This window comes from Gopherus evgoodei, chromosome 5 (genome assembly GCF_007399415.2).
Source record: "Gopherus evgoodei ecotype Sinaloan lineage chromosome 5, rGopEvg1_v1.p, whole genome shotgun sequence".
Classification (NCBI taxonomy): domain Eukaryota; kingdom Metazoa; phylum Chordata; order Testudines; family Testudinidae; genus Gopherus; species Gopherus evgoodei.
The window spans coordinates 1,820,891-1,833,330 of NC_044326.1; the positions used below are offsets into that span (position 1 = coordinate 1,820,891).

The following is a 12,440-nucleotide window of genomic DNA, read 5'->3' on the forward strand; positions in this document are numbered from 1 at the left end:
ACCGGGAAAGGAGACCAGCTTCGCCCCGGTTTGCTCTCGCGTTCCCGAACCCCCTGCAAACCGCAGGGAAGGAGACCTGCTTGCTTGGGGCTCCGGGAACTAGAGAGCAAACCGGGAAAGGAGACCCGCTTCGCCGCGGTTTGCTCTCGCGTTCCCCGAACCCCCCTGCAAACCGCAGGGAAGGAGACCTGCTTGCTCGGGGAACGGGAGAGCAAACCGCGGCGAAGCTGGTCTCCTTTCCCGGTTTGCTCTCGCGTTCCCGAACCCCCCTGCAAACCGCAGGGAAGGAGACCTGCTTGCTTGGGCTCCGGGAACTAGAGAGCAAACCGGGAAAGGAGACCCGCTTCGCCGCGGTTTGCTCTCGCGTTCCCGGAGCCCCTGCAAACCGCAGGGAAGGAGACCTGCTTGCTCGGGGTTCCGGGAACGAGAGAGCAAACCGGGAAAGGAGACCCGCTTCGCCGCGGTTTGCTCTCGCGTTCCCGAACCCCCTGCAAACCGCAGGGAAGGAGACCTGCTTGCTCGGGGAACGGGAGAGCAAACCGCGACGAAGCGGGTCTCCTTTCCCGGTTTGCTCTCTCGTTCCCGGAACCCCGAGCAAGCAGGTCTCCTTCCCTGCGGTTTGCAGGGGGTTCGGGAACGCGAGAGCAAACCGCGGCGAAGCGGGTCTCCTTTCCCGGTTTGCTCTCTCGTTCCCGGAACCCCGAGCAAGCAGGTCTCCTTCCCTGCGGTTTGCTGGGTGGCTCCGGGAACGCGAGAGCAAACCGGGAAAGGAGACCAGCTTCGCCGCGGTTTGCTCTCCCGTTCCCCGAGCAAGCAGGTCTCCTTCCCTGCGGTTTGCAGGGGGTTCGGGAACGCGAGAGCAAACCGCGGCGAAGCGGGTCTTCTTTCCCGGTTTGCTCTCGCGTTCCCGGAGCCACCCAGCAAACCGCAGGGAAGGAGACCTGCTTGCTCGGGGCTCCGGGAACCCTTAGTCCTGTGTGCTAGCCAGTAAGCCGCAGCTGCCTCCACTAGATGATGATGATGATTATTTTTTTTTTAATGGGAGCTGTGAGGTTTTAAGATGTGGCTGTGATGAGCGGCTATAGAGCTGAACTGTCATTCAGGACTCCTGGCTTCTGTGTCCAGCTTGGTCACCTGTGATTTGCCGATGTTCCCGGTGGAGGTTCTGTGTCCGACGCCTTGTTGGAGGGCAGGATACTGGGCTAGGTGGATTGTTGGGCTGACCTAGGCTGGCTGTTCTGTTTTTTGGTAACATCAGTGGGATTTGGCGCTCTGTTTTTTCAGGTCACCTTTCAGAGTCCCATTATCTCTTGCATAATTGAGAAACTGGTCTCCCACGTGGTGTTAACACAGAGCCCGTTAGCTGGGAGGATTAATGAGAAAGTGGTGCTGTTTGGGGTTGGGGTGGGAACAGTGTGAGCTTTAGGAATGTGTTGCCATGGGTTTGATCTGTGAGCGCAGCTGTAGGACGTATTTGAAAGTTCATAAGACATCTCAACAGCCTCTGGTAAATGTGGATGGGCAGAAGTGTGAAAAGGAGACAGAGGTTGAATTCGTCTCAACAGAAGGGCCGACTGGTTTGATTCAAAGCCTAGTTACCAAGCATGATTTCAACAAACAGCAGATGTGGAACTAGAAATGAATGAGTCAGAACTGGTGTGCCAGATATTCGCCCTAACTGGCTGACCAAGTAACGAGGAGGATGAGCTATTCCACTCACCACTCCCTTTTTGGGTCCTTAAAGAAAGACTTTGGATGTGGGAGGAGGATGGGGGAAATAAAAGAACAGAGGGCGGCTACTGGAGGGAGCTGTCTGCAATCTGCACCATCTCCTGGGCTCCTGCGTTGTCTTCAGCCTCCACCTGTGGGATGTCCAGGGCAGAGAAAGGGACCCAGAGGACATCGCCACGTCTGCCGGCTCCAGCGGAATCCCAGAGCCGCCGGGACTGAGACGGGATCCGACTTGAAGAGCAGCAGCAGCAGCATCTCCAGCTCATCTCGACTCGCTTCTCTTGTCCCCCCATGAACGGTCATTGCCACCTTTGGTTCTACCTCAGAGCCTGTCAGGCCAGGGCCTTTTCCTTCTGAAACTCTCTCCGGCTAACGGAACAAGGGGGGTGGTGTGTTACAACGAAAGCCTGACTCAGTACTTTCCCTGCTTTTCCTTCATTTCTGTACCTTGAATAAAAAGGTTAAGAGTTTGTAATGGTACCAAGCAGGCTCAGGGCTGTGGGGACCAAGCCCTGGATCTTGATCAACACTGTTTAATGCTGGGCAGTGACTGGGTTAACACCTTTGGCCCATGTATTTCATGGGGGGAGGGATAGCTCAGTGGTTTGAGCATTGGCCTGCTAAACCCACGGGTGTGAGTTCAATCCCTGAGGGGGCCATTTAAGGAAGTGGGGTAAAAATCTGTCTGGGGATTGGTCCTGCTTTGAGCAGGGGGTTGGACTAGATACCTCCTGAGGGCCCTTCCAACTCTGAGATTCTACAATCTCTTGTAAAAACCACAGAGCTGTTGGAGTAACAATGTGGAATAACAGGAGTGTAAAATGAATAACTTGCCTTGCCGCAGCGGTTTCTGCGCCTCCTGTCCCACAGGGCTGGGCCTGGCTCTCTGCTCTGGGCATTGGCACTGGGCGCATGGATGTCACGTAACTGCACATTCAAATTCAGCCTGGCTGCCCGTCTGTTGTCACGTATGGCTCTGCCCACTGTGCTCCAGGTCAGGATGCCTGGGGCAGGGCACTGAGTCCAGCTCTGTAGCTCGCTCTGCAGACCCTCCAACCTGCTCCCCTCATAGGGTTGCCAACTTTCTAATCACACACAACTGGACACCCCTGCTCTGCCCCCACTTGCTCCATCCCCCCATTCTCTGTTGCTTGCTCTCCCCCCCTCACTTTCACTGGGTTGGGGCAGGAAGGGGTGCAGGCCCTGAGGGGGCGCTGGAGGTGACGGGTTTGGAGTGCAAGAGGAGGCTCCAGGTGGGGGCTGAGAGGTTCAGCGCATAGGAGCCGGCTCAAGGCTGGGGCAGCTGGTTGGGGTGCAGGAGGGGGCTCTGGGGCAGGGGGTCGGGGCGCAGGCTCCAGCCAAGCGGTGCTTACATCAGGCGGCTCCTGGTCAGTGGCACAGCGGGACTAAGGCAGGCTCCTGGCTCCGTGCGCCTCCCAGAAGCGGCCAGCATGTCCGGCTCCTAGGTGCAGGGCTGGTCAGGCGGCTCTGTGTGGTGTGCGCTGCCCCTGGTCGCAGGTGCTGCCCCCCAGCTCCCATTAGCCATGGTTTCTGGCCAGTGGGAGCTGGGGATAGGGGCAGTGCGCAGAGCTTCTCTGATTGCCCCTAGGGATCGTGCTGGCTGCTTCTGGGAGCTGTGTGGAACTAGAGCAGGCAGGGAGGCTGCCTTAGCTCTGCTGTGCCGCTGACTGGACTTTTAATGGCCTGGTCAGCAGTGCTGGCCGGAGCACCAGGGTCCCTTTTCAATCGGGCATTCCAGTTGAAAACCAGATGCCTGGCAACCCTACTCCCTGGGAGCAGGGTAAACCAAAATAACATGAAATTTCCTCCAGAATAGAAGAATTTATATCTAAAAACAATAATTTCCCAGGGCTCTGGATATGGATCTCTTATTCAGGTTGCTGCTAGATTTGCTGCATTATTACAAAGCATTGGTGTTCATCTTTGATGGCTAAAGGATTCCTGCTACGGCATAAATGCAGCCTGATGCCTGAGCCTTTGATGGATAATGGCTCTGATTTGAGTTACTCATTCACTAGGTGCAAAATGAACTGACGGGAGGGGGGAAGAGACCTGGGCCTCATTGGGGAAAGCACAAAGATCTCTACTCAATGCATGCCAGTAAATGCACCATTGGGGCAGAGGAGAAATGGGTTGGAGAACAATAAAGCACAGTAATCTAGTGCCGTTGTATGAACCTGCCTTTGCCGCCCTCTGGGGTGCTGGGTTCAGTTTGGGACGCCCTGTCTCCAGAAGGACAGGGCAAGAATAGGAGGCGGTTCAGAGATGGGTGATGAAAATGACAAGGGGCATGGGAGGAAAGCTTCCATGTGAAGAGAGTCCCAATCATTTTGCTATCATGCAAAGAGGCCCTGATAAATGTGGTGTACTTTATATGAAGGTTCTAATTATGAAGGGTTAATTAATGATTAATAGAAGTTATATCAGCATGGTAGACATGAGTAGCATGTGCTAAAGATGATTCTAACTATATAAGTGGGAGATGTTCGAGATATCAGCCATGCTTATAAACCGTGTGGGTGAGGGGTTCTTGCCTGTTTATACAAGTGCATAATGGTCCCTTCTGGGCTTCACTTCTTTGAGTCTCCATCGATCTGTTGGGCTTCATAACAATTGGTTCATCAGTTATGAAAAGATCTGCTAATCAGGTAATCAGACATGCATCTGAGGAAGTGGGTATTCACCCACGAAAGCTCATGCTCCAAAACGTCTGTTAGTCTATAAGGTGCCACAGGATTCTTTGCTGCTTTTACAGACCCAGACTAACACGGCTTACCCTCTGATACTAATCAGGTATTAATTACGATAAGTTTCCATTTGTAAAGTGTGACTGATAAAGGGATCCAAAGGAATATGTGGCATGTAGGGGGAGGCTGGACACTTTTCTTTAGCTTGTCTTATAATTCAAGAAGACGAGGAGGACAGCTGATGGTGAAAGGGAGCAAATTTTACAGCCGATCAAAGGAAATACGTGCCAAATAATGCATGATAGTCCAGTCCAGCGCTGAAGCTGGGAGCAGCGCGGGGTAAAGGTGGTGGTTGCCCTGCAGCTGGGATCGGCGCAGGATTGAAGCCGGCAAACCTCCTCCCCACTCCAGCCAGGAGCAGCAGGGGTGTGTGGGTGGTTGGGTGGGCGTGAGAGAAGCCGGGAGCCCTAGCGCCCTCCTCCCACCCACCCGCCGAAGCTGGGAGTAGCACTGGGAGCCCCCTCCACCCACACAAATCCCCTAGCTACCCTCTCCCTGCACCCTAAGCTACCCCCCTGCTGGCACACAGCCCCCATCTACCCCCTCCCTGCACCCTGAGCTGCCCCCTCTGCCTGCACAGCCCCTGCCTGCCCCCTGAGCTCCCCCCTGCCCGCACACCGCCCCTAGCTACTCCCTTTCCTGCACACAGCCCCTCTACACCTTCCCTGTACCCTGAGCGGTTTTCAAACTCTTTGACCTGACTCCCCCCTTTAAGTTATATGTTTTGGTTGCATCCCCCCGTAGGGGGTGGCCTCTGGAGTGAGTCATGGAGTGGAGGGGGTGCTCCCTTCCTGGACCCCGCTGTGCAGAGCTGCCTTGAGCCACGCCAGCTCTTGCTCCCCCAAATAGAAGTAAAACTAGGCCTATGCCCCAGGGTCCCCCCAGGCCCAGAGCCCCGAGTTTCTCTCCCCTCCGCCAGACCCTGGCGTTTTTAAAGCATGTTGAGGAGGGGCCCCAGCAAGAAAAAGGTTGCAACCCCCTGGTCCAGACGGATGTGTTTTGGTGCATCACTAGCAGACCCCGCTGGAGGCTATGAAGAATTTTTGGGAAAGTGAATTAAATCTTTGTCCCAGCCCTAAACCTGGTAACCAGGCATGGGGCGTTCAGCATGTCAGTCTGGATTTCATTTTAAAACCAGCTAAGCCTTGTTACTCACCTCCAAGAACTGAGTGCTGTTTCCTTACAGGTTATGGTGCTACTGGAAAATGGCTTTATTAAGAGGCAAGACGGGATCTGTTCATTCTTTTCCTTGCTCTTTGTGGTTAGCCGGGAGATATGTGATGTCACTCTCTATTATAATCAGATCTAGGCCAGGCTGTATTGCACCTGCTGAATTAATTCACTTTTCCTGAGATTTGAAGCTGGATGACTTTTAGAAAGTTGGAACAGGAATCCGAAGAACTTGCAAGCTCTAAAGTTTTTGGTGGTTTAAAAACTCCCACTTAAAATCCGATTGCAGCAAACTTCCTCTGCGAAGTGTGCTTTCCTCTGCAAAGTGTGCTTTACTCTGCAAAGTGACTCAGGAAAACGGACAGCGTGGGGCTCTGTGTCTCGAGTCTCAATTTCCATATAAGAAGTGCTCGGTTTACAACTAAAATAGTGTATTTTTTTCTAACTGCCAGCCTGCCAACCTGGGCTGGGCTCAGAGAATCAAGCTGGGTTTCTTCCTTCTAGAGCAGTAGTCCAGAAACTTTTTATCTCATGCCCCCCTCACCCATGTCTGCATGTCCCCTCCCTTCCATGGAGCCAGGAGCAGGGGATGTGGTCAGGGTTAAGGGGGCCAAGGCTGGGGCCACAGCTGGGGGTGGGGCAGGAACGGACCCCCAGGTGTGGGACTGGTAGCTGGGACCCCTGGGGTCCAGGCTCCAGCTGTGCTCCCCAAATGTTACACTCTGCCCCCCTAGGTGGCGGACCCCACAGATTGAAGACCGCTGTTCTAGTGCACCACGAGCAGTACCAAAGGTTCTGCAGAGCCACCCTTTAGTAGGCTCGCAAAGATGTAATGGATTGTCCCTGTAACTGGAGATTTGTGAGCAATTAGGTAGCGGCGTGGGAAGGAATAGACCAGGGGTCGGCAGCCTTTCAGAAGTGCTGTGCCAAGTCTTCATTTAGTCACTCTAATTGAAGGTTTCGCGTGCCAGTAATACATTTTAATGTTTTTAGAAGGTCTCTTTCTATAAGTCTATATTATATAAATAAACAATTGTTGTATTTAAAGTCAATAAGGTTTTTAAAATATTTAAGAAGCTTCATTTAAAATAAAATTAAAATGCTGGTCTTATCAGTTTAGTGTGATCCTTTTCCTTGCCGAGTTTTCCAATGTGCGCCACAGCGGTGAGTGGCTTAGGCCAGGAGCAGAGCCCTGGGCTGGCTGCCGGTGCCCCAGGCCAGCAGTGAGCTGAGTGGGGCTGGAAGTCTGGATACCGGCTGGCATGGGGGCTGGGGGCTGGAATCCCAGACCGGCAGCGGACTGAGCCTCTCAGCCTGCCACTGGCCCCACTCAGTCCACTGCTGGTCTGGGGTTCTGGCAGGGTTAAAAGTAACTTAAATTTCTTACAGGTATTATCGTATTACATCCTCCGGGGGGGGGGGGGGGGGAGGAGCTGAGGGGCTGGGATGTGTGTATGGGAGCACTCAGAGCAAGGGGTTGGGGTGCATGGGGATCAGGGCAGGAGGTGGGGATGTGTGTATGGGAGCACTCAGAGCAAGGGATTGGGGTGCGTGGGGATCAGGGCAGGAGGTGGGGATGGGTGCGTGGGGATCAGGGCAGGAGGTGGGGATGTGTGTATGGGAGCACTCAGCAAGGGGTTGGGGTGCGTGGGGATCAGGGCAGGGGGTGGGGATGTGAATGGTGCAGGAGTCAGGGCTGGGAGCATGGGGGGTGTAGGAGCCAGGGCTGGGTGGCATGAGCGGTTCAGGGCAGGAGGTTGGGGGGCGTAGGGGGAAGTCCCGGGGGGACGGGGCTTGGGCCTGGCCTGGGACAATCCCAGTTGCATCTGGGTTAACTGGATGGTGGATGGGTCCCTGCCCCATGCTGTTCCTGTTTCTGCCAAGGGAGCTGTGGGGGCACTGCATCTGCAGGCAAATGGGGGGCGGCGGCAGAAGACCAGGGGAGCGGCCAACGGATGGGGGGGCACATCTGGCTCTTCGGCAGCGGGTCCCTCACTGAGGGAAGGACCAGCCGCTGAAGACTGAGCGGTGGCAGGAGAGCTGCCGCAGATCGTGATCACAATTGTGATCGTGGCTTTTTTTTTTTTTTCCCCATGCTCTGGGTGGCAAAAACGCTGGAGCCGGCCCTGCAGAAGACCCTCTGGCCTGCCACTCCCTTCCCCCAGGGGCCGCAGGGACGGCACAAGAAGCAATGGGCTTAAACTGCAGCAAGGGAGATTTAGGCTGGACATTAGGAAAAAGTTCCTAACTGTCAGGGTAGTTAAACACTGGAATAGATTGCCTAGGGAAGTTGTGGAATCTCCATCGCTGGAGATATTTAAGAGTAGGTTAGATAAATGTCTGTCGGGGATGGTCTAGACAGTATTTGGTCCTGCCATGAGGGCAGGGGACTGGACTTGATGACCTCTCGAGGTCCCTTCCAGTCCTAGAGTCTATGAGTGCCTGCAGTGCCCTGGTGTCCAGCCACAGTGGCGAGAGAGGGGCAGCAGGACAGGCTGGGATGCGGACACCTCCACTGCGCCTCCCGCCGGCCCCTTTCACTTGCCCGACTGCCTGCTGCTTCCGCCGTCTGCGCCAGCCTGCAGGAGAGTTCCAGCAGCTCCCAGCTGAGAGGGCGCCACGCGCTGCGCCCCAGCATCGGCCGGCTCTGAGTTCAGCCTGGGTTTCGGTTCCGGCTGCTGGCCCCTTGCCAGCCGGGGTCTCAGTTGCCGGCCTGCTCAGCCCACTGCCAGCCTGCGGTTCCGTTCACCCAGGCTGGCGGCGGGTTGAGTGGGGCCGGTGGCAGAGACCTCGGCGTGTCATTAAAAATCGGCTCGCATGCCACCGTTGGCACGCGTGCCGTAGTTGCCGACCCCTGGAATAGAATCTAGTTCTTTCTCCTGTGGGTGTGCTGGCTTTAGAGGCTAGCAGGAGCACACAGCATTGGAGTAGTCAGATATTGTGAGCATATCCAGGGAACATATGCATGGAGGAAAAAAGGTGCTTTTGACGAAGGTTGCTTAGTGTAAGAAACCTGGTGGGTCCCTCTGTTACAGCCCTCCCTTTGTCTCCTCCTTCCAATAAAGAATTCCAGTCTTTCCAATTTCTCCTTGTGGAAGTATTTCTAAGTTTCATTGTTCTGTTGCTCGTCTTTGACCCTTTGTTTCTGCTCTATTCTTTCTGAGCTTGGCCAACTGGAACTGAATGTGCTCTGCTAGTTGTGTACGAGCCATTGGATTTATACTCCACTAATGTATAATGGTCAGGATTTTCTTTCCTGATTGCCAAAGGAAATCCAGGATTCTCTTTAAAAGTAGGCACTATATTAGCAGTGTGCCAGTCTTCAGAAACATTTGCTGTCTGAGTCGCAGTTGCCATGTAAGGAGGTCTGAATTTTCAAGTAATTATTTTTTTCTATTGGCCAGCCCGCCCAACTCCCTCTGGGATCAGAGGGTCAAGCTGGGTATTTTCCTTCTCCTGCGTCATCGCCAGTTATGAAGGTTTTGCAGATCAGTGCTCCAGTGGGATTGCATAGATGTAACTTTTGCCGTTTCTTGTTTGAAAAAGGGACCGTAGCAGTGACGTTTGCTGATAGCCCTTGGCAAGGGTCGGTGCTTGGGTCTGCCATCCGGGTTGGTCAGCCAGTTCACTGTGCAGAAGAACGGCTGGCTGGTGCCGTGGAGATTGTGGTGGAGTGAAAGACTTGTTTTGCCTTTACAGCAGTGGCATTGTCCTGGAGGTGGTGGTTGTGCTTCTGGCAGAGGGATTCGGGTCGTTGGTTTTGTTTTTAACATCACTGATGTCTAACATTCTCCCTCTGTGCTTCATCTGCTGTAGGCTCAAGGCAATATTCTTGGTCGGTGTGGTGGTGGGAAGGGAGTGGATGGTTGGAGCCAAGGTGTCAGTGGTGGGGGACGTCAGTCAGGAGATTGTACTGTTACCCAGGCAAGGCACCCACGAGTTAGTGTATCTGGGTGGTTTGTTCTCCTTGGGTGAGTTGAAAGTCCTAGGGAGGTTTGGGGACGGGTCATCTAGGGTCATGAGGCGTTGGTCAGACCAGGAGGACGGTGTGTTGGTGGCATCTCCAATGTCCAGTCCTAGGCTGAAGATAGAATCCGGGATGTGTCCAGCTGCATGTGTAGGTCCAGAGGCAGCCTGGGAGAATGTCCTGGTTTCCATGAGGGCCATGAGGCCAGGTACCACTGCATCATTGAGATTGTCTATTTGATGGTTTGAGGGCTAGGAATCTGGGGGCTCCAGGACTGTGCTGCGCAGCAGTTCTGTAAACTCCTCAGCTTCCTATCTGGTAGCTCTGGATAGCACCAGGAGTCCTAGGTTCCCTTGTCCTTCGTCTGGCAGATCGTATGGATGTATTCCAGTGTCTTTGTTTTTTGATGGGGCCTCTTCTGCATTTTGAGGCTGGAGAGGACCAGGACAGCTACTTTGCTTCCTCTCCTTATGTCTGGGCATTCTGGGGTCTGTCTTGGCTGTTGGCGTAGAGAGGATGTTGTGGGAATAAGGGTGGGGCTAGTGGTGGCATTGACCCATGTCTTGTGATGCAGGCAGGGCGAGGCTCTTCATCCCAAATAAGAGTGTCAATGGTGCTGAGGCATCAACGAGAACAGAGTGGGAGAGACAGGCCGTTTGACTAGAACTGAGGCAAAGCCCTATTTTTATCTCTGACACGTCTGCAAACAACTTTCCATAGAAGTGCGCCCTTGTATCGGGTACAAACTGTTCTGTGGTGAGACTCTGGAGAAATGTTGTAATGTTAAAAAAAAAGTGTTAATGAAACTCTAGCTGGTTCTGGCTGGGTGGGGGGAATACATTAAGGATATTTCTCAGGGAAAAAACCCTAGTGTTAGGCAAAGGCTCCGTTTTACACCATTTCTGGGAGATACATCCGTGGTGGGATACACATCTGCTGTTTGAAATCTGTCTCTGTCTCTGGATAATCACTCTCTTCTGCTTCTTTTCGAGTAGAAAAATATTTACATAGCGTCATTTTAGCTGACAGCTCAGTGCTTTGAAAGTCAAGGTTGCATGGGCCCTCCCTCATTGCACAGATGGGTAAACCGAGGCACAGCAGCGTTTTGCTCAGGATCACACGGCAGGCTAGTGGCTGGGAATAGGTCTTCTGTCTCCCAGTTGCCTGGTCCACTAAACCAGGCTGCTTCCCTTTCTTTTAAAAGGAGATTGCTTTCCTTATGAAATGCTTCTACCTTTATATGGCATGGCACGTTTCCTGCTTGTAATACAGTCACACCTGTGGGCTAAGCTAAGATCAGAGCCACACTGTGCAGGGTAATGGAGGGAAGCAGCCTAAGAGGCAGCTCCTGCTACCAAAATGGAAGTAGATGAGACAAAGGGTGGGAGAAGGGAAATGTGTTATGGGGATCTGAGCCCCAGAGGTTAAGTGACTCCCTCGAGGTCACCCGGGGAGTCTGTGGCAGAGCTGGGGACTGAGCCCTGTTGTGTTAAGTGCCCGACCAACCCCAGCGTCTGTCACTCAAGCGGCTGAAGACGACAGCGGTTCCAGGGTATTTATTTGAGTGCTCCTTTGTTTCCAAGAAGCAAGGGGATCTTTTAATTCATATAAGCTGCAGGGAGGCTGCTCTCACCATCCACTTCCCCGCTGAGCACCGCTTAGCCCACTTTAACCCTTGGGGTTGTCCTGCCTCGGCTGTACTGCGAGTAGACAGAGCCTCTGCGTGACTGCAGATGCAGGACTGTGCTGTAGCGTGTGCTCCAGGACCCAGGTTCCAGCTGGAGGATTGGCTTTTACAGGGGATGTTCTGCGCCTGCTTCCACTTAGCACGGTTTTCTGAGTGTCTTACCCCGTCAGACGCTAGGACCCAGAAGAAGCCTTTTCGGGCGCTGATGGGACGCAGTGCTTCAATACAAGACCTTCCTGCAGGCAGCGATCAGATGATAGGTTGAGTCTTCCCCCGCTAACCTGTCCGATTCTGTCCCCTTCCCTTCCCCAGCTCGTGTTCGAAGAGGTCGCTGTGTGGACGATGGCCGCCTGCCCATTCGCCTGAAGTTTGAACACGCTTGTGGGCTAGATGGCTGCAGCTAATAAGGGTAAGTTACTATGCTGCCGGGGCTCTCCGATCTGCGTAAGCAGGGACGGAGCTCCTGCTCTCTTGTAAGTTGAATTGTTTTTCTCTGCTACGTGCAGAAAGCAGGCTAAGGCAGGGTGGTACATTTTCAATTCAGAATAGTTTAGCCCTAGAGGTCGGATCTTGTCTCGGATTTTGAAAGTTGAACTTCCCTTCTGCTTTCGATTTTAGCACTTGGAGGTGTTTTAATCCTGTGCTTTGGGGAGGCGGGTGCTGGCACTTCCCCCGACCCTCTGCAATTACCTGGCAAGGCTGATCTAGAACCATTTCTTCAAACTGCTGTCGCCAGATGAGTCGCCTTGATCGACGCGCTGTAACTTTGTTTGCGCGCCCACTTGGGCATCTGTAGCTTCTATTGGGAGCTTTGGCAAGCGAAGCCAGGATAGGGAGGGGGAATCCAATGACATTTTGTGTCTTTGCTGCACGTTGAGTCTGCAGCGGGGATGGGTCTTGCTGTGGTACTTAGCCAGATGCAATCCAGGGGCTTGCCAGGGTACTGGCAATGCCTCCCTCGGTCAGGTGAGGGGCTGGCTCAATAGGTGAGGGGGGTGCGATGGGGGAGAGACAGGCTGCCTTTTCTCATTGCTGGTGGGATCTGGCTGCTGGCTGCTGTGTTTTCAGGCCATGATCCCAGCTGTCTGGCATTGGCTTTCCTGTGCCCTGCTCAGTG

General features: G+C 53.8%; 1 protein-coding gene across 3 annotated transcripts in view; it reads left to right on the forward strand.

Annotated features, from left to right (window-relative positions):
* The window catches only part of C5H20orf27 (chromosome 5 C20orf27 homolog), a 181,374-nt gene that overhangs the window by 43,485 nt on the left and 125,449 nt on the right, over nucleotides 1-12,440 (forward strand). For 2 of the 3 annotated variants that reach the window (XM_030563249.1, XM_030563248.1), the window contains exon 2: nucleotides 11,636-11,732. In XM_030563249.1, the coding sequence (XP_030419109.1) occupies nucleotides 11,714-11,732 (19 nt within the window). In that variant the 5' untranslated portion in view covers nucleotides 11,636-11,713. Of the gene's footprint in view, nucleotides 1-11,520; nucleotides 11,733-12,440 lie in introns of those variants that run through there. The other variant, XM_030563247.1, reaches the window with a different exon arrangement.